We start from the raw sequence: 21,295 nt of genomic DNA, 5'->3' as shown, positions 1-21,295 counted from the left end.
TAGGCTAATGATTAAATGAAATGAATAAATAAAGATGCAATTATGTTTCTATGTTATTATTTCCATAGAGAAAGAGAGAGACAGACGCTACTGGGTTTGTTTGTCTCATGCCAAGAGCCTATCCACGGCCTCCCTTTCATTACGCCCCGCCCATATTTAAATCTGGTCGAGTTGTGCTACATGCTGGCAAGATCTCGCTGATGTTGTTTGAGTGAAACCATCGCAACGGTCCAACTTGGCGTTGTTATTACTGCCACATAGCTAGCTTGGTAGAAGCTAACAGGGTCTTTGCCGGATTAGTCACTCATATTCTCAGGTATGTTTTACTTACCCAACGTCCAGTATATCTGATATCTTCCATGAACTTATCTGCGGTGTGTATAAACTGATATGTTTTCCTCACTAGTTAGCGGTAAGCTACTTATCCTAATTTAGCTATCCTAGCCACAGTTAGGATAGCTAATTTGCAAGACACTGGCTAGCTAGCAGCAGCACTCCTCTAGGTGTTACTTTGTTATCCAAGGTGGTTAACCGTACTGTTCGCTAAAATCTGAAACATAATACGAAATGTATGTTGCAATATGCCGTATTAATAAAGTGGAGAGTATTGAGAAACGCTAACAGTAAAGTTGGTTATCCCTGTTAAACCAATGACGTACAACGAAGGCTTCTAAACTATTTGACGAATGCAAGACAACGTGAAGACTAAACTCCAACGTTACTCAGCCATGGCTTCTTTATACAGCTATTTTCTGGGTAACAGTTATGTCGACTGTAAGTGGTGTATGTGATCTCTTGGTTATGTTGGGCGGTATAACTGGCTTGTTACTCAGTCATAAAGTTACTTGGTCTGTAAAATAACGTTAATGGTACCTCGTACCTGGAACAGATATGCAGTTATTACACTCAAGTTAGTATGTCCATTTGTAGCTAAACACGTTTACTGTACGATCTCTTGCTACAATTGCAGGACATACTGTAGCCTACTCGAAAATATCTATGGTGGTGAAGATTCTTGGATTTTGGTGCAGTATGGTTGGCCTTGTCTTCGAGAATGCCAGTTGGTAAGTACTAACATCACATGTCATGTAAAATGTACCCTAGTGCGATGCGAAGGGAAATTTTGGGACCTGGAATTATTTAGTGGCAAAGTATATCTGCCCAAAGCTGATGTGAGTCAGAAATCATTGCCTGAGGTCTTGGCCCCTGCTTTTGCTTTACAATGTCAGCGGACCTGGTAGTACCCAAGAGCAACATGGACGACCATTGATTGCATTCCCTCCAAAGTCATCAGCATTAAACCTATGAGTTTTACCTTCCAGCTACAACTTTCTGAGTCTAATCTCCTAAAAATCTGTTCTCAGCATTTTCTGCCCCTAAAACAGTGTGACCCTTTGGTTGAGCTTTTTGAGATATGGATCTGATGTTCTGTCTGGCATGTCTATTATATTGTTGAAAATCGTTTTTTTTTTGTCCACTTTAGAGCTTGAGGTGAAAACTAGGATTGATGAAGTGTTCAGGAGGTATGACGTTGTTCCCGTGGTGAGGAAGAAGGTGAAAAAGAAACCCGATGAGCCTCAGGAAAATATTGTGGTATGTTTTTATTTTGTTAAGATGGTAAATATCGTTTTCAGTATATATTCCTAACACCCCTCTCTTCTACCATAGAGTCATAGATCAGTATACATCCAGAAATTATGTAGCTTCATCCCCTGTACAAAGCCTCCATGAGTATGACTGTTTTGTTGATGGATCCCCTCATTGTGTTTACCTCTCAGCTTGAAACCTTTAAGAAAAACCTTGATTTGGCCAAAGGCACAGAGGACCATGAGACCATCCTCCATAACACCTTCGACCCAGCGAAGGGCAGCCCTCGTTTCACCAAGAACAAACGGCGGGAATGGGAGGTGACCGAGAAGGCCAACGTCAATGGCGCCGCCCCCAACGAGTCTCTCCTCACCAGAGTCAAGAAGAAGAACAAGAGAAACTTGCCAGTGCCTCCCAGCCATGACGTAGCCAGGGTCAGCGTCCAGGATGACTGGAGCGCCAACAGGTCAGAGGTCAGTCCAGTTCAGGAGTATGACGAGGGTGGTAGAGGGAAAGGCAAACGGGGGAAGAAAGGGAGGACCAAAGGAGGAGAGGACGAGGAGGCGAGAGGAGGAGTGGATGCAGACGATGACCTCCTACAGGAGTACCAGCAGCAGCTGGAGGAACTCGGAGGAGCGGCCGGCCCCAGCTTCAGCGCCAGAGCAGGTGTGCTCAACAACGAGGTGGGCAAGAAGAGGAAGAAGAAGAAGCAACTCAAGTCCACAGAGGGAGAGATAAGGTGAGATAAGGGACTACCCGGCCTTGAGCCCAAGTGTCTGGGATAAAAATCCTGCGGCCCCTGCAGCAGTGCCAAATATCAGTCACAGCGTTGGGTTCAAGGCTGGGTAGAGAGGCTGCTTTCTCCCTTTGCTACAGAGAGGGACCATGCACACTGTTATTCATCTGTGTTCTATAACACTTGATTGAATTTGTTAATTTTGCTTGAGCAAATGAGTACCGCTGACGTCGTTGTGCAATGCTATTATAACTACATAGCGACATAAATCAGATGTGGAGCAGGGAGAGAAGTGGGAATATGCAATACAGCAGTTTAATGTGTTAAGAATGTGAATGTCACTGGTAAATCATAAGTAGTGACTAGAGATGCTCCGATCAGCATTTTTGGGGCCGATCACCGATTACCGATCATCAAAATCATGATCGGCCGATTGCCGATCACTGCCGATCACAGAATGGCAGGGGAATGAGAGTCTTTTAACAATAGTCTAGCAGAGTTTGCATCATTTGTAGAAATTAAACTAACTATGAATTAATGTAAGTGGCATAAATCTTACAGTAGGCCTATAGGCTAGTCAAGATGTTGAAGAACCACAATTTATCGATTTGTATTTAGAAAATGAAATAACTTTGGCCATCTTTTCCAAATATGCAGCGAGACATAAAATGATTTCATACAAGGAGGGGGTCAGGCAGACCAACACACAGATCACCTAAATGGGATGGGACCAAATTACATTGCCTAGGCTACTTGAAAAGTATAGCTTCTAAATAGACTGACTACATTAAATGAAAAACGTGTTACATCAAAACCTACTGCCTCAAAGTGCAAAACTATGGCCTTTTCTCTGTTCCAAATCCCCCAAAAAAGAAATAATGTAAGCTACTGTAAGCAATAAATTGCAAGTCTTTTTTATCTTGGAATCCCCCATGACTGAAACATGCCGTTAAATGCCACCAGTTTGAGTCAATAAAGTGCGCTGTTAAGCTAGCAGGGACATTGGACAGGCGTCTGCGCTTGGGAAGCTAATATGCCTATTCTTCAGCTTGTCAATGGGCTACTGTTTGGTAACGCGGGGAGATACACATTAGGCTAGTATTTTATGCCTGCGGGGTAATATCGTGGATCAAGGCAGGTTAGGGCCGACTTACATTGCGCGATATTGCCATGTTTTCACAGTCGATGAATAAATATCCAAAGTCGGGACAGAAATCATGGTGCGGCGCGCTCCCGTGTACTCGTTTAATGTAAGGTGTTAATTAGCGGTTGTAAGCCAGTCGGAGTCTTTTTCTAATTCTGCCGTTACAACAATATCAAACATGTCTGATATTATCGCATGTCTGCATAGTCTGTGACTAGTTTGTGACTTAAAACTCTATGATTTGTCTTTAGATGTGAGAGTCTGACTGTCTTTCAAAAATCTTTTAGGCTACAGATATTTGCAAAATCGTAACTGGGCTTTATCCTCCACAACGAAATACAGGTTGTTCGAGGAGGCAAATTAATTCTGAACGTAATGCCTTTCCATCTTATCATCCCTATAGTTAGTAGGCCTACAGTCGGCTGATTGAAGGATGGGGAAGTTGGCTGGTTTAGTTTCTCATAGGCTACCCGACATATTCAGTTGTCCGTCAGTGGTGTTAAAACGTCTTTGGCTTCCACCTCGAGGGATTTCAGCACGACATACATTGCATATGGTTAATTTTACACTGAACCTTTAGCCTACTCATGTTTGCCACTGCAAGCTCCTCTCTACTCTAGGCTGTTGTGTGCCTGTGCGCTGCGCCTGCAGGTGAAAAGATGTCACGCAAGTAATTTACAGTAGGTCACATGATCGGCTTTTTTGATCGGCGCTTTTGAGCTTCACCATCAAGCCATTTTTAGCCAATATCGGCCGATCATGATCGGCGGCCGATCGATCGGAGCATCACTAGTAGTGACATCTGCATTGCTTAGGGAGTTTGTGTTTTTATCAGGTATTAATTTCCCTTAAAAGAAAAACAAAGCTGGAGTTTTCCACTTTTTGATGTAGGGATATATTTTTCTTAGCAACTATTTGGCTTACAAATTAAATTGGATGGTATAGGGTGATATGAAAAACAGATAAACACCTGAACTTTGTTTCACTTGACAAAACAGCAGACCTTTGATAAGCTGAATGCTATACTATTGAATATTCTGCAGAACGTTGCGCTAACACACGTCTGATTCTCCTGAGAACAGTGCCCTTCAGGAGGATGCCCAGGAGAACAGGAGGCCTGGGCAGTGGGACCAGGAGGAGGTTACAGAGATTGACATAGAATCACACAAGTCCAAAGGCAAGAAAAAGAAGAAGAAAAGGGAAGGTAAATTATTTTGGGAAAATGCGTAGAGAACCAAAAAATGCTGTTTCAAGGGAATGAAGTTATTTGTTGAGGATAAAAGACAGTAGTAGCAAAAGCATCTGGTTCCTCATGAAGACAAGTCCCGTTGCACGTGCAGCAGAGCTATGCAGCAGTCCTCACCTCTCTGTCCATAGATACTTATTGCATAACTGAAGAGGTCCTGTGTCACCCCGCTTGTCTCTGTTTTAATCTTCCTGTCCAGATGAGAGTGACAGACTGAGGGTGCTTTTTTCTCTTGGCAGTACTGACTGAAGAGAGCCAGACTGAGATTGATCTCCCCGTGCGTCACGTGTTTGATGACAGCCTGGTGTTGGGCGTCTATATCCACCGCTCTGACCGGCTGAAGACAGACCTGCTGGTGTCTCATCCCATGGTGAAGGTCCATGTGGTGGACGACAGAACGTTCCAGTATGTGAAGAAGGAGGATGCGTAAGTCTCTTTGTTCTGAGATTTTGATCAGTGGCACTGTTTGTGACACTATTCATTTGCTGGAATAACCCAATGGCACTAACTTGTGTACTAACTTGTTTATAAGCATTGAGAAATGCTATTTGGCGGTGTTTAAAATCTGTAGCTTTTATCTGAACATAATACAGGTGCATCTCAAAAACTTTTAATAGCGTGGAAAAGTCGTATTTTGACTTAATTCGCTGATCTGTTATTTCCGTATTATACATTCTTTATTTGTAATATTTTGAGATTCTTTTTTTTTATTTCCATGAACTGCAAACCATAATAATCAATATTGAAACAGAAAAAAAGCTTTAAATATTTCACTATATGAGTAATGAATCTAGATTATATGACAGTTTCACTTTTTGTAATGGGCTACAGAAACAATTGAATTTTTCCATGATATTCTAATTTTTGAGATGCTCCTGTATATGTTGTTACTGTTTATTGTTGTCACAGTTGCTTGGATTTAAGATTCTTTCACTTTCACTATCAGTGTCTGCTTTTTTCTATTATTTTGGGTGATAGGCTAAAAAAAACATTTTAGCCTGTATCAATGTGTTTGCTGTGCAACACCCCCAGGGTGAAGAGAGGCTAAAAAGACTCCACGTTAGATTGCAGCACTTTCCTGTTTGTAGATAAGGTTATCATAAAGGCATTATCTTTTTATGCTGGTCAACTACAGTGCAATAGTGCACTCATGTACTGTACTGTAGTCAAATCTGTGATGTTTCCCCTCTCCCCTCTCCACAGTAACCGGCCGGTCTCCTCCTTCTATGAGCGTGACAGTGTGGACCACATCCTGCCCATCATGACTCAGCCCTTCGACTTTAAGAAGCGCAAGTCCACCGTGCCAGAGTGGGAGGAACAGATCATCTTCAACGAGCGATTCGGCTATCTCTTGCAGGAAGAGCACGACGCACCAAGGGTCATTCTGTTTTTCGAGGTGAGTTTGAAATCCGTTGAGGTGAACAGCTCATGGCCATTAACTGAGGATTGACAGTACACTGACTGTAATCATCAATCGATCAATCGATCAATAAATCACACAGTTTCTTTTGTCATTGATCAGGGAGTGATTAACCAGATTTTCCCAAAGCTGCCCCTATAAGTCAGGAATTCACACCAGAAGAGTCACGGGAAGGGAATGGGATATATCATTCTTTTGCAGACAAAGTGTGTATTCCCCTGTGATAGTCTGTCAACTCTGTTTTTAGATCCTGGATTTCATGAGTATGGAAGAAGCGAGAACTCATGCCAACGCTGATCGGCACGAACAAGGGTTTAGGAAAATAGCTTGGGCCTTTCTCAAGGTAATTATCACGGTGCCTTTTTATGACTGTTGTACATTTATCCAGAAAAGTGAACAGCAATCTCATTGGTGGATTCCACTGAACCTCCCGTTCTCCCCCAGCTGGTAGGAACGAATGGAGTGCTGAACACGGACAGCAGGCTGAGACTGCAGCTCTACAGCGTGCCCCCCAGGGCCAAGAAGATGCCCAACACCATCGAAGTGGTGGAGTGGTGGAGGAAGTTCCCCAGGACCAGATACGCCTCCACCCTCTACATCACCGTCAAGGGCCTCAAGCTCCCTGACCATGTGCGTAATGCAGAGTTTTGAGAAATGGACATTACACACATAGACAAACTCTGTAGAATGCTTCTGAACTCAGTGGGATAAATTGATTGTGTGTGTGTGTGTGTGTGTGTATGTGTGTGTGTGTGTGTGTGTGTGTGTTATCCCACAGGTGGACCCCAGCATCCGCTCCATGATGGCCCTACAGCAGGAGCGGGCCAGCACCTCTTACAGTGAGCTGCAGAGTGAGATCACACGGCGAACTAATGACAAGCTGCTGGACGGCAAACACAACATTATCAAGTGGAATCGCCTCCCCGGACAGGTATTCTATCATCTCAAGCATTACAGCGCCAAATGCTTAAATCCTGTACTGTAATCTCAATCCTTATTTTAGAAACTGATTTCACATGTAGGGTGAGGGATGTACATTTGATATTTGTAGAATGATAATGGCAACAGTAAAGTTTGTCTACTTCCTTTACTGGAGCAGCTGAATTCAAGCATGTACTCAACAAGCCACCCTGTATTTGTAATATAGTTCTATTGCCTATAGTTTGGGGGTGTTAAGTCCGCATGAGATCTCTATGAACCCCCACAGTTCTCACAGATTTCCATTGCAGTTGTGGCATTGTTGTTCTGAGTGTGCTGTGTGCTCGTGCAGGTGTGCCGGATCCCCAACAAGCCCATGCTGGCGTTCCGAGGGGGGCAGATGGGCTGCTTTATGCTGCGCTTCTCCCACCACGGCCTCATGCTGGCGGCCGCCTGCGCTGACCGAGATGCCTTCCCCGTCATAGGTGAGGAGGAGGAGGACTACTGAGGTGTAGTTTGGTTGGCAGGTCGTTTTCTAAGGTGCACAAGGAAAAGCAGCTTTTAAGCTATTTTTGGAATGCAAACATTAGGGCTGTACACAGTCCAGAGCCCATGCTGTTTTCAGTAATGAGGAGCCAGTTTTAAAAGTGCCATATTGTTTCTGCTTAATTTTCTAAATTGCTGTTGATTAGGATGACTAACCAACATTGTTATGTGTGTCCTTCAGTCTATGAGATTCCCTCCGGCAAAGTGCTGACTTCCTTCAATGGCCACTTGAGCCTTGTGTATGATCTGTGGTGGTCTAAAGACGACTGCTATCTGCTGTCTACGTCCTCCGACGGAACAGTGAGGTATGGTGCTGCTAACATCTACTCCAAGATTATTTATATTACAGTACAGTGATGCAAAACACTGTCTGAGCTCGCCTGAGTAAAGAGTGCTTAAAGCCAGATTATTGGCCCGCAGACAGTGCTGGCAGCCCTTGTTGTTTACCTGTTGTGATCATGCTCTACCGTAAACATGACCTTCTTAAGGGGTCATGACCCCAAGAGCTTGAGCTGAGCCAATCAGCAGCGCTCTCTCCCTTATCCTCAGCCAATCGCCTGTCTCTGTTTCAGGATGTGGGATGTCGAGAGGCTCCAGAGTGTGGCTCAGAAGATCTTGCCCCACCCGTGCTTCCTGTACTGCGCCCAGTTCCACCCCTCCGCACAGCAGCTGGTGGTGACGGGTGGCTTTGACTGCCTGCTCAGGGTTTGGGACGTGGACGTGCACGATGTCAACGGCCATCTCCTGAAGGAGTGTGAGGGCCACAATGCCTTTGTCAACGCCCTGTGTTTTGACCAAGAAGGTACAGGGTTGCTAAATGCTTTTCTTATCAGCTCTCTGTGTCATACAGCAGTGTTTTTCAACCACTGTGCCGTGGCACACTAGTGTGCCGTGACACATTGTTAGGTGTGCCGTGGGAAATTATCCAATTTCACCTAAGTGGTCTAAAAAAGAGTGAATAGAAATCATTTTCTTTGTGTTCATTTGATTCCTATTCAAGACACTTTGACAAGAATGACTTGATATCATTAATGCGGGCTACAGATTTGTATTTAATTCCATTTTCCATAAAATTTCATTTTATTTAACATTTTCGGCTGGTGGTGTGCCTCGGGATTTTTTCAATGAAAAAAGTGTGCCTTGGCTCAAAAAAGGTTGAAAAACACTGTCATACAGTATGTTGCCCAAGGGCTTTGTATGTTCTCTCTATATTGTTACCATTTGCTCAGCGGTCTTTGTTTACAGATGCACATCAGCCATTGATTAATCACTTTTAGTTTGTGAAAGATACAGTCGTACATTTTTTTAATCCCTTGATTTAAAAAAAAAAAACATTGCTTGTATGCATTTCTTCTCCCTCTGCCTCATTTCCAATATGGGGAGCTTATTGCTCTTGGCAAAGCAAGGACGCATTATATGATTGATATCTTTGGATGTTTCAGGGGGCCGAATGTTCTCTGGGGACAATGCAGGCGTCATCATAGAGTGGAATGCAAGCGTGGATGGCGCATCCAGCCATAATCCAACTCGCTTCTGGAAGATTGAGAGGGTGAGTCTGTTTCTATTAAAGCAGCTACTGTGATTGAGTGGCATGCACTTCTGTCACTGGATATCCCTGCTTTAGATTTCAATCAGAAGCTAGATGCCAACAGGTGCCTCTGTGGTTAGGTCCAAAGGGTTTGGGCAAAGTCATTTATGGTGGATAGTGGTAAGGTAGAATCAGAGGTGTGCGTGTGTAGCAGCTACAAGGTCAACACTTGCTCTGGTTCAGTGATGATGATGCAATGTTGTCTCTCTGTTCTAGGAGATAAAAGAGCCTGACCTGGAAGGAGTTCCCATCAACTGTTTGGAAGTGCATCCCAATGGGCGCCGCCTTCTGATTCAAGCCAAAGACAGCACCATCCGCATCATGGATTTGAGATTGTATGTATACATTTGTGGCACACATAATTCATGTAGGCTTAGGCTATCAGGCTTGTCTCTCCATATGTCTATTTTGTTAATTCATTCATTCATTCATTCATTCATTCATTCGTTCGTTCGTTCGTTCGTTCGTTCGTTCGTTCGTTCGTTCGTTCATTCATTCATTCATTCATTCATTCATTCATTCATTCAGATAATTTCTCTACATGTAAAATATTCGTAGTAAAATCTTTTGCTCAAAACTGTCTCCTCATTTGCTGCTGAATAGTAATCACTGCTTGTGAGATTAGACTGGCTTATTTCCACCAAACCTAATTTAGCCACTTAACCTAATTTATAGTCTACGAGTCTGTAATATGATTCGACTGGACCCGATGAATGTAGCTGGTATAAATTCATTTACTGTATGTCTTGTGCTCGTCAGACTGGCTGTGAAGAAGTTCACTGGTGCCTCAAACTACCGGGAGAGGATCCAGAGCACCCTGACGCCCTGCGGCAGCTTCATCTTCTCGGGGAGCGAGGACGGCCTGGCCTACGTGTGGAACGCTGAGACCGGTGAGCTGGCACACCAAACACAACTCCCACAGCACTCAATACACACACAGCATTTATTGGTACACAACAGAGTGCAGAGAGAACACACCTGCACTATGCTATGCTATGTTGTAATGTTATTGCTGCATTATCCTATGCTAGTTTTTTTTAAAAAACATTCCTTATATTCTTTATATACAATTGTTGTGTTCATAACATTAACCAGTCATACAGTAGCACGTGTTACAGACATCTAAAACAATCGGACATGAAGTATGTAAACATTTGTTTGTGTGTGTGTGTGTGTGTGTGTGTGTGTGTGTGTGTGTGTGTGTAGGGGATCAAGTGGCGGTGTATTCTGAGCTGTGTTACCCCACTGCTTTGAGGACGGCTGTTTTTCACCCTTTTGAGAACATGGTGGCCTTCTGTGCGTATGGCCAAAGCCAACCCATCCACCTGTACCTTTATGACCATAAAGGTAAGAGCTAAACACACAGTACCACCCACCCACTGTGCATGCTGAGAATGTAGCACACAGCACATATTACATATACACTACTCACAAAAAAATAGGGATATCTGGCTTTCGGGTGAAATGTAATGTTTCAGTACAGAAAGTACTGTTGAACTGAACTGTTGGACATGCACATTCAAAAGTTTAGAGAAGGTCACTTTAAGTTCACCTGTATACAGTAGGTTATAGTGACGAATAGTGGCGGGTTTTTGTGAGTAGTGTACTACTGTAAAAGCAGGTCCGCAACCAATTTATGACAATTTGAACAGTTTTAGAGTGTAGAGCCAAACTGCTTAGTGTAACTTTACTCACCACTCAGTTTAGCTTCAGTGCATGTGATGTGAAGTGCAGTTTTGCCAAGTATAATGATGCTTTGATGATTTGTGATGCTGTGGTTCTAAGGTGGCGAGAATCTTTTGTGTGTTTTGCGGTTTCGTGTAGTGGCGCAGTTGGAGGTGGAGAACATGAAGGCCCTGACCAGAACGGGCACGACGGACACGCAGACCCCGGTGACCTTCCAGGACCCCAACGCCTCGGCCATGGACCGCTTTGCCAGCGCCGCACGAGTATCCCTTAAACTGCAGCGCCTCCAAGCGCAACTGGACTCTGTGCGGGTATGACTGTGTCAGCTCTGTTTATAACTCTGTGTTATTATGATTAGCCCACTATAGTTCTTATAATTACTTCCCTGTTTTCTCATCTCATCTATTTATTCTAGGAGCCATATCGAAACACAACCGGAGCAGACTTTGGCTATAATCAAGGTATTGAAAACGTTTGAACATATTAAAAACATAACATCCAAAGTCAGGGACAATGCTTATGTCAAGCTAGTATACGTTTGTTAGGTGATTTAGTTATTGAAGGAAATTATTCAAATGTGTATCCTCTGTTACCTTCAGCTATTATGAATCTTTCCTCATGTTTGCTCATTTCCTCCCTGCAGGAGGGCTGTCCCACATTGGAAGAAGTCACACCCAAGAGGCAGGTGTCACCATCACCGTGTTCCTTTCAAATGCTGCACAGCTTGTGCACTGGAATGTCAGATTATAGGACTTCAAAGGCCATCTGTTGTAATCCCTCCACTCTTTTGGGCAGAGTGCTTGCCTTGGTTTCGTGAAGGAAAGCCCCTTTAGAAGCTTTTTTTCCCCTTAATATTCCCCCTGAAGAAAAAATACTGGACTGTTTGTGTTTTTCGACCAACAGAATTTTTTTCTGAACAGGTTGCATTCAGACTTCTTTGAACTTTGCCGCTATCCAGTTCAAAAGCAATTGATGTTTTGGTCGAAATGCTCTTGTTGGTTCAACATCTGGAGTGTGAAACAGAGCATAGCCGGTTGTCTGTTGGTGGAAAAGGCCTGTGTGTGTGTTGGGTATCTGAGCTCTCTCTCTCTCTCCCACTCTGTGCTGCAGGTGGGTCTGAGTGCATCCCTGCCTCCTCCTGCTCTCCTCTCTCCACACTCCCAGCTGCACATCTCTGCCCCACTGGCCGCTCAACTACTCCCGCAGGCAGCCGCTGCCACTCAATGCCGTATGTTCCACTGACTGGTCTCACGCGCACGCACACACACACACACACACACACACACACACACACACACACACCCACACACACACACACACACACACACACACACACACACACACACACACACACACACACACACACACACACACACACACACACACACACACACACACACACACACAAACACACACACACACACACACGCATAAGCCTGCGTAAGCTTGTGTGTGTACATGTATTTGTTTGAGATAGGAGATGGTAGACAACAGTTTACTCTTTGTATAATGTTGAGGGACTTGATCACGCAAGAGTCTTTTATGCTGCTTGCAGGAGGGTTCAGTCCAGTGGGCCAGTCTCGGAGACTCAGCCCTTCCCTGATGATCATGAGGGTGAGTTCAGCGTCTCAGCCCATCTGAATGCAATGCTTTAAATGAGACTCCTGAATGAATGCGGTTGATGTTGTGCAATGTTCGTGTGCAAAAAACGATCTGGCCTAGGCACAGGGAACCGAGTGAATGAGCTGTCTTTTTTTTCCCTCAGGGGAGCCCTGGGTTTCCTGACTCATCAAATGTGTCAGTAGACGCAGATGTGCCTGTCCATCAAACGGTTTGTCTTCCATCTACTTCCATCTAGTTTGGCACCTCAGCTCAGTTAAACCACATGCTGCTCCTTCCTCCCTACTGCGTGTGGACCATGATCCTGCCCTCACAGAGCTACTCCTCCTCTCTGTCCCCCCCTGTAGGTCGTGTCCCTGTATGACTACACGGCCAACCGCTCCGATGAGCTGACCGTGCGGCGGGGCGATGTCATCGGCGTGCTGTACAAAGACAACGACAGCTGGTGGTTTGGCCAGCTGGCCAGCGGGCATCAGGGTTACTTCCCTGCCACCTACGTGGTGGACGAGAGTGAGTCCCTGCCACTGTTGCAATATTCAGTGGAGACAATCGAATAACACTCTGTACACTGTATTCAGTGGGTAAATAATTATTGTGACTCAAATTCCTGGGGATAAACCGCTGGTTGTGTCTTCTCTCTTCTGCATCTGTCTGTCTGTATCTCTCGCTCTGTCTTCTGCACCTCCCTTTCTGTCTCTCTCCTCTTTTCCTCCCAGAGAGTTTTGATGAGGAGATGTCACAGGCCATCAATGCAGAGCCCATGTCTCACCAGGAGGGGACGCTGTCAGAGAGAGCAACACCTACGAGGGTAAAGCACACCACAACCAACTGTGGCTGAGTCACTGCAGTTGGTTTTGACACCCTGAACTGTAGGACCATTTGTCCTGTTTGACAATTATCAGTGTACGTAATATATTATCCTGCAGCATAACAGAAATGGCCGTGAAGTAACTTTGGGGTCTAATGTTGGCTGTCTGACTTGATGGCCTAGATGGCTTCACTCAAGCATGTGATGACAAGATCCACTGCATTAATGTTATTGTGTCTCGTCTCCCATTTGCAGATGTCCGCAGCCATCAGTGGAACCGGTGAGCTGAAGATCTTGTCGGAGCAAGACACAGAGCCTGAGCAGTCCACAAGCAGGTGAGTGTGCATGAACCGCCACTGGTGTGTTTGTCTAATCTTGGTCTGTAAATGTGTTGCAGATCAGTCTGAGTCAAGATTTTTTTTATGTGTCACATCTGACCTGGCTGCGTTGGGGAGAATGAGACATTTTTTGTTGTTGAAAGTGTGGATGTGTATAAATCTGATAATGTGGAAAAAATGTACAGATGTTATTCTGTTCAAGATACGGTGTATACATCTGGCTTAACGTACAAATGGCATGTGCTGATTTGTTCATTGCAGAATTAAAGGCAAGAAGATGAAGAAGAAGGTGAAAAGGCGGGAGGCCATCACGGCCTCCTCTGATTCTGAGGGGCCTCGGACAGGAAGCCGTAGGAGGAGGCCCCTCCCCCCTCTAGGGAAGGCCAATGAAGCTTTTGAACCAGACCCCAACTCCACAGAGACGGGGCGAGAATAAGGTGACAAGTGAGGATGGCGTTTGCTTCACACTATGCTTTTAAAAACATATCCTCCTTCTCAGGACTATATCCAAAACTGATATTGACTGCAATATTTTTTATATTATATGCTGCACAGCTTTTTTTTCTGAAGCATTGAAGCTTGTAGTCATTGCACACTACTATGAATTGTAGGTAAACATTGTTTTTAAAAAAAAAAAAAAACAACAACCTAGCTTTATTTACAAACCTGCAGGCCAGTAAGCAGGTTTTAAGATGGAAGACAGTTATTGTAACACTTAAAAGTAGGTGTCAAGTAGATACTAGAAAGAACAGCTTAACGCAAGCAGTTAACGGTACCACAGGTTGCTCAGAAACACTACCAGTGTTCAGCAGGGTGACGGCAGTATGAGTCCTCTGGGTGGCGCTGTCTAATATATGGTTGAGGGTCATCATATCACAGTACATCATTCCAACCAAAGGGCAGAGCCCCCAGGTTACATGGCTACGAGTGTGCTTACTTACGGGTTTGGACCATTTAAATTGAATGTATTTTTGTACCTAATTAAGATTTTATGAGTAGTGTTGCCAAGAGATGCTTTATTCTTGCATTCCGATTTCATAGGTTGTGTTTCTGTAAGTGTCCGTGCCAGTGTTCAATACGATTTATATGTGAATACATATAAGTTCTTTAAAACTATGTTTATGGTTTACCATGTCAACGTGCACAAAATATGTGTGATTTTGTTTTATCATTCAGTCAAAGACTTTACACTAAAACGTTTTAAGTAATGTCTTGTTGGTCTATCACTTATCCTGGTTTGAAGATGTGTTAGCTTCATACAGATTTATCCTTGCATTCAGAGGGGTAAAGCTCACAATTGTGTCATCTGAGATTGAAGCCATAACATATGCGGAATATTACAAAATAAACAACATAGTTGTTGTGATCTGAAAATGGAAGTGAGAAATAATGGGGAAAATAAGGGACAAGAATCAAATCAGAAAAGGAAAGAAAATAGCCATAAATTGATTTAATTTTACAGACTTTTCTCAGACTCAAACACGAGAAATGTAAAAAATAAAAACAAAATTACAACAAGTAGTGCACATTATTATTTATATTAGATATTACATAATTTAGAGGCTCTTGGATTAAATAGTATCTGATATGGTGCAAAGTTTACATAGCTAGCTCCGCTCAGCTCAGCTCAGCTGCTCCTATAGGCACTATGAAATTCCAAGAGCAGGATGTGGACGGGCATTTATAGCCGGTCATGAGGGATGAGGGGAAGAAAGGAGAGGCGTTCGGTCATCAGGTGGGGTCTCTGTGGGCCTGATAGACCTGATGGATGGAGAAAAATGGATCAGTTGCTATAGTTTATGGTTTAATGAATACCAACCAATTTCTCTACCTTTGCTTGTTGCTATGATACAAGAATGATTTTGCGGCACGCACAGTAATCTTATTTTGAAAGACCTCGATCACCAACCACAGCCTCTCTACAAACTCATGTGAATTCACTCCCCCCCCCCCCCCCCCCCCAGAGTTTTCTAATTGGCATGATGCTGATCATTGGTCACACGTTAGTTGTGGTATTTTAAAGCAGCACTAAAGAAGATACACTTTCAGGACCCCCCTATAGTTGGGAAGCGCAATATTAAATAACCTAAATAAGCATCTATTGGAACAAAGTATTAAGATAACTCAGATACAATATACTGTAGATACAGCAGAGAGTTTTTGTGGCATTGACGTGGTTTTGGAAACTCTTTAGAGGGCCTTTACGTTTTGTATTAGATAGTTTTTTTTTTTATTCAACACACGTTTTACTGTGAGCATCTACAGTCAACGATTAATTGCCTACAGAAATGAAGGCATGTTCCTTTGCATTTGTCAAAATGCTCTTAAAACATTACCTAAATTGATCAACCTAAGCAGGTCACATGAGGTAGGACTGTATCTGCTGACAGCTGATTGATCATGTGAGTTGTGGAAGGAAATGTCATACCTCTTTTTATGGCGCTCGTAGAGTGAGTAGATGCCTAGAAGGGTGGCCTGTAGAAAGAAACACAAAGCTCAGAGAGATTCTTTGAGACCCACACATGTTTTTTGTGTGATGGTAAGACATGTGATTAGACGATGCTGGAACTTACTGCGAAGAAGGCAAGTCCTCCTTGACAAGCTGAAGCATATTCAAAATTTGACTTTTGTGTGATGTAGCTGCCTAGTGTTGGTCCCACAAACATTCTAAGATCCACACACAAAGAGAAATTAGCACCGTATGACATTATAAAGTGTTTCTTCTTATAACTTCCATTCAGATAACCTCAGTGGGTTAACCAGGTTTAACTGCTGAACTAGGTGCTTTGGTTCCCTTGCATCAGATGACCTCAGTTATTGTAAAGAGGATACAACGTACCCACATGACCAAACGGCAGAGAAGAGTCCTGACACTAGTCCTAGTGTGCTGAGCCCCTCCTCAAAGCCATTCTCGCTGTCACACAAACACAACAGAAACCGCTGCTATGCATAGATCATCAATGTTAGTGTTAATGGTTAGTCATATGAACGTATGCCTATTGGTACTGGTCAGTTATGTATAGAGCTAGTGTTAAAAGGATGAATGGAGATTGATGAGGCTTGATGAATGGGCTGACAGACTTACTGTGCACATATGAGCATCTCCGCAAAAGTGGGGATGGCGGTCATGCACAGAGAAAACCCGATGACAACCAGCATCAAAACGGTCAGCCAGAGTTGACTGTTGGGAGAGGAAGACATTTTTACAACCCATCAGATCACATTTGATCCAGGAATTGGCTCAGTAACTCGGTTAGATTAGGGATAATCCAGAGCCAGCGGTAATTTCCTCAAAACAAGCCTACGAAAGTAGTACAGTTTACCATAAAGTAGTAGCATGCTTTGATGGTCGACAGTAAGAACCTTCTGCATCAAGGAATTGATTTTACACCCAAACTCACCTACTGACCCCAATGACTGGGATTGGTCCCAGCAGACAGAAACCTACTGCTGTTGTCATTCCTCCCATCACCATCATCCATTTCCGTGCAGACTGGAACAAAGCACATTACAATTTAACAAGTAACACCTTTAATCTGACATTATATAATTTAGTTATTTCTGAAAGAGGTACGACAGTCGATACAAATGGCATACAAATTCAGTTCCTTCTAAGTCCCTACCCCTCTCCATACAAGCAGCATCAAACATCAGTTCAAATGCACATACTGTAGTCAAAAAGCAGAAGATGAAAGTTTGTACAGTAAGTGCGACACGCGACCATACTAAGAGGATAAAGCATGCGGAATGGAGAATAAATTTTATGTTTTGTAAAAAGGTTACAAATCCTCTCCATCATCTATCAAAAGTAATGGCTTTTTTTGCTGAGATTAAACATAATCTTTTCTGAAGGTAAGTATGATGAAAGCTCTTTAAGCATTTGCCTCTAATCTAGCCTGTGCCCTAAATTCCTGTTACCTATTAAGCATTTTCCATACAGGGGTCTGTGTTCTCTGCTTCAGTGGTCTCTAACCATCTTAACCATCTACTAGTCCCTCTATTCTACGTTTGACTATAACAGTGATTACAATTCAAATTCAAATTGACTACAAACTGAAAGGGCCCATTTCTCAAGACTGTTGTGAAGCTTACTTTTACCAATCAAAACTAATAACTAGTTTTAAGACATTTAAAAATCAAAACTTTCCTCAACATTTCTTCTCATTCAGCCATTTGACGTACACTAATCACCGCACGCTATTATAAGAGCAGTGATGTCAGCATCTGTGTGTAGGTGGAAGAGTTGGAGTTGCTATAGTTACCGGGTACTTATCACTGAGCAGGCCAAAAATGGGAGAGGCAGCGCCATAAGGGAGAGAAAGACCAATCATCAGCAGCCCCACCGTGCCAGGAGTCATGGAGAACTTAAGACACACGCAAACATACAGTATTCACCACCATCTCACACACATGGTCAAATGTTACAGCGCCTTCAAGCTCATCACAACTCACTCAGTTCAGTATCACACACAACAACTCTACAGTATACACAACACGGCAGGTCAATCAAGTACAGTGTTATTCCTGTGAAATGAGGATTTTATAAAGTTGCCAGCAGTTCACATAACATTAAACACCACAGATTGACATAATACACAAACATCAGCATAACCCCATGTCATTAACATCGCACAGGTTGCCCCCTGACCTTATCAATAGCAAATAATGACAGAGTAGCATCCAGGAAGCCGAGACCAGAGCTGAGGGTGAGAACCACGAAGCAGATGATGGGGATCTTCAGGATGGTGCACAGCCTGAAGAAGGAGTCACTGGATGGATCTGCATCTGAGAGGGTAATTCTTGTGTCAGCTTGCTCTTCATCAAAGCCACAAATGAGGAGTGTGACTCTGCATGCATGATATCTACAATGCAGGACTGATTAAAAAACTGTTGATGCGGAAGTGTACCTTGACTGGGTAAGAGCCAGATGTTGAATGGAACCATCAGGAATAGCAGACCTCCCAGCACTATAAATGGGATTTCATAACCAAATGCCTGATACAGCCATCCACCTATCGGGGGTCCCAAGATGAGACCAAGGCCAGTGAATATTTCCATGCAACCCTGGACAATTGGAATAGACTTCAGGAAACGATCTCTTAAAAACAACGTCTCCTGGGATATAGGTCAGGAATACCAGGAGAACTCTGAGGAAGCAGCGTCAACTCACCAAGACAGTAGCTATATTGTTGGGGAACACTTTAGCCAAGATGGCGAACGACGCCGTCATGGCAGCAGCAAAGCCAACAGCATTCACTGACCGAATGACAAAGCATAGAACGATGAACGGTGTCCCAGCAGCGGCTCTGTCCAGCAGGCTACAAGAGAAAGGCAAAGGATCCAGTGTTGTGACGGCAAACCAGCAACCCAAACAGACTATTAGTCTTCATTATTGCATGAGAATGCTTGGCATGTAGTCAGTCATAAGGCAAGCATACTGCTTCTTTGGATGGTTGTTTATCACAGTGGCCCATATGTTTATTGAGTGATCTAAGGGACATACATGGACCACCAGTGTTCCCACGTTTATTTGTCTGCCATTTCGTGTTGTCATTTCTGCCTGGGGTTTTGTGTGAAATAGACAGGACAGGTCTGCTGTTTCGTTAATTCTCAGATTCCAGTTCCAGAGGGTTGGAATGAATGTTAAAAGCTCAAAGCATGATTTAACAAGAGGTAGATTACATTGTAACTACTGTACTTCCATTCTCTTTCACACAAATCACCTCATTCTATTTGGGATACAAAGGTTGCTGAGACCCAAACTTACCCAAAGAGAATAGTACACACAGCCGAAACGAATATTCCCAAAATGATCATCAGCTTTGCCCCAATCTGCACAATCTGGAAATAAAACAGAATGGCTGTTACAGCCAGTAGAGTGCTGGGTCTGCAAACTGTGAGACACTCACTGAGGACGAACTTACATATTTACCCAATAGCAATGATCCCACCAGGACACATAAGGCATACCATCCAAATATAAGACCAATCACTGTTTGACTCACACCCTTCTTTTTTGCCTTTGGAGAAGAAACAAACAATCAAGTTGACAAGAGACAAGAGAATATGCATATAACATTTTAATTCATTACTATCTCAGGTATTCATGTATACATTCACTAAAAATAACAACATACATATAATGCATTGCTTTCAGCTAAGACACATGAAACATTTAACAGTTTGCCTGTAGTAGGGACAGAGGGAGTAAACATCTGACTGATATTCTGTCATCTGGAGACGTGGCGTGTGTCTGTGACTGACTATGCCCATGGGCACTTGTAACTGTAAATTAGGCCTGAGAGAGACCTTGTTGTTGGAGTTTTTAACCAACATGGACAAGTCTCAGACAAGTGGTTCCCTCAATTCTTTCTGACCAAAGACTTACCAGCAATGACCTACTGACCTTAAATGTTTACCAGTTGATGGCAATGAAATATTCTTCAATTAAAAACAATATGCTGATTTTTAAATGTAAAACTTGAGTGAGCCTACCTCATTTGGGAAAAATGGAGCTAATACAGAGTAACATATCATGGAGCTGAAGTTGATAGATGACATTGCTATCATGGTGAGTATTTGTTGACGGGACAGCCGTTGACTGGGCTGGCCACCGCCTGCAGAATGAAAACAGAGTTGAACGCTACATGTAGGCTGCTCGGTCTATTCATGGGTTTCATCAGGTCCCTTTTTCCAGGTGTATTAATCAAGCACCATGCAGTCTGCCTTCATAATCTAGGTGCTTGATTGTATACACCTGTGGAAAGGGACCAGATGAAACCCATGAATTGAACTGTTATGCATTTTAGCCTACCACTTGTAGGCAGCCTACTTTTATATCAAGTCTATAACAAATTGCGCAATGTCACATTTCAGTATCCTTAATAACATTGTCAATGAACGCCAAGTTACATCAGAAAGCGATATTTCTCCATGGGGTAGGCTAGTGTCAAGCAGTGACCGAGGTAATAGCCTGTTGTAGGTAGGCGTTTAAGTCAGACAGAAGACGTGCGCTGCGTTTTCCCGAAAACTGCATGCGCTAAAGTGGTGTGATTAGTGGTCAGAAATGAAACGTTTCCCCGGTGGAGAAACCCGATCCTATCAGAAAATACTTCCAACGTCCTTGAGTTTCATGTTCATTTTCATCAAGAGGGGCAATCAACATTTTCTCTTTTTTGCAACTTTATCCAGGCGAAGACGGTCAATGGAGACATTGAAACTTTTGAGAGGGCCGATCAATAAGACTGGATACATTCTTACAAACAACAAACTCAAAATGACCATATACAATCAATACATTTTCGACATTTGAACCACAAACCTGTCAACGTAACATCGTTGGAGTCCATATGTTTTAGGTTTGAAAGTTCATAGATGGCAGAATAGGCCTACACCTGCTGTAGGCCTATGCGTGAAAATGTAATAGTCCAAGTCGATTACACCGTAGGTCTATCCCACTGCTGAAGATTTCTATTATCTATAATGCACAGTTCCATGTCCCACAGATCTACCCGTAAGAAACTTTCGCACACGCCTCTTCAATGTTGACTACACCCACCTCTCACAGTTGTCTGCCCGCCCACTTCGGCCCAGAGGGAGAGGTGAAAATTGACCACTGAGTGGTAGCAAAGGGTGGTAGTAGCTTCCCCTTCTGTCCA

The 21,295-nt window shown here is 43.4% G+C and overlaps 2 protein-coding genes across 5 annotated transcripts; one reads left to right on the top strand and one right to left on the bottom strand.

Annotated features, from left to right (window-relative positions):
• Positions 1–205: 205 nt before the first annotated feature.
• ahi1 (Abelson helper integration site 1) lies at positions 206–15,137 on the top strand. The gene is made up of 27 exons (XM_062523068.1): positions 206–316; positions 971–1,064; positions 1,484–1,593; positions 1,779–2,326; positions 4,550–4,671; positions 4,953–5,139; positions 5,917–6,109; positions 6,381–6,476; positions 6,578–6,763; positions 6,912–7,064; positions 7,404–7,536; positions 7,779–7,902; positions 8,170–8,399; positions 9,040–9,146; positions 9,402–9,520; positions 9,945–10,075; positions 10,392–10,532; positions 11,010–11,182; positions 11,287–11,332; positions 11,515–11,552; positions 11,982–12,099; positions 12,427–12,485; positions 12,637–12,702; positions 12,839–13,001; positions 13,208–13,299; positions 13,555–13,634; positions 13,899–15,137. Exons 2-27 carry the CDS (start codon positions 1,055–1,057, stop codon positions 14,071–14,073), a joined length of 3,600 nt encoding a protein of 1,199 aa, XP_062379052.1. The 5' UTR covers positions 206–316; positions 971–1,054; the 3' UTR covers positions 14,074–15,137.
• On the bottom strand, positions 15,073–21,181 carry slc18b1 (solute carrier family 18 member B1). 4 transcript variants are annotated; one of them, XM_062523069.1, is made up of 14 exons: positions 20,959–21,181; positions 20,133–20,254; positions 19,562–19,657; positions 19,405–19,478; positions 18,808–18,955; positions 18,545–18,701; positions 18,286–18,422; positions 17,900–18,001; positions 17,039–17,130; positions 16,723–16,818; positions 16,477–16,551; positions 16,211–16,304; positions 16,066–16,112; positions 15,073–15,398 (listed from the first exon to the last, which is right to left on the bottom strand). In XM_062523069.1, exons 1-14 carry the CDS (start codon positions 20,984–20,986, stop codon positions 15,329–15,331), a joined length of 1,338 nt encoding a protein of 445 aa, XP_062379053.1. In that variant the 5' UTR covers positions 20,987–21,181; the 3' UTR covers positions 15,073–15,328. The 4 variants fall into 4 exon arrangements, with proteins under 4 accessions (XP_062379053.1, XP_062379054.1, XP_062379056.1 ...); XM_062523070.1 differs by having other exon boundaries at positions 20,133–20,200; XM_062523071.1 differs by lacking the exons at positions 15,073–15,398; positions 16,066–16,112; positions 16,211–16,304 and having other exon boundaries at positions 16,478–16,577.
• Between the last annotated feature and the right edge of the window lie 114 nt (positions 21,182–21,295).

Source organism: Sardina pilchardus, chromosome 20 (genome assembly GCF_963854185.1).
Source record: "Sardina pilchardus chromosome 20, fSarPil1.1, whole genome shotgun sequence".
NCBI classification, from domain to species: Eukaryota; Metazoa; Chordata; class Actinopteri; order Clupeiformes; family Clupeidae; genus Sardina; species Sardina pilchardus.
The sequence above is the reverse complement of the archived record's forward strand: the minus strand, read 5'-3'. Positions and strand labels throughout refer to the sequence as shown.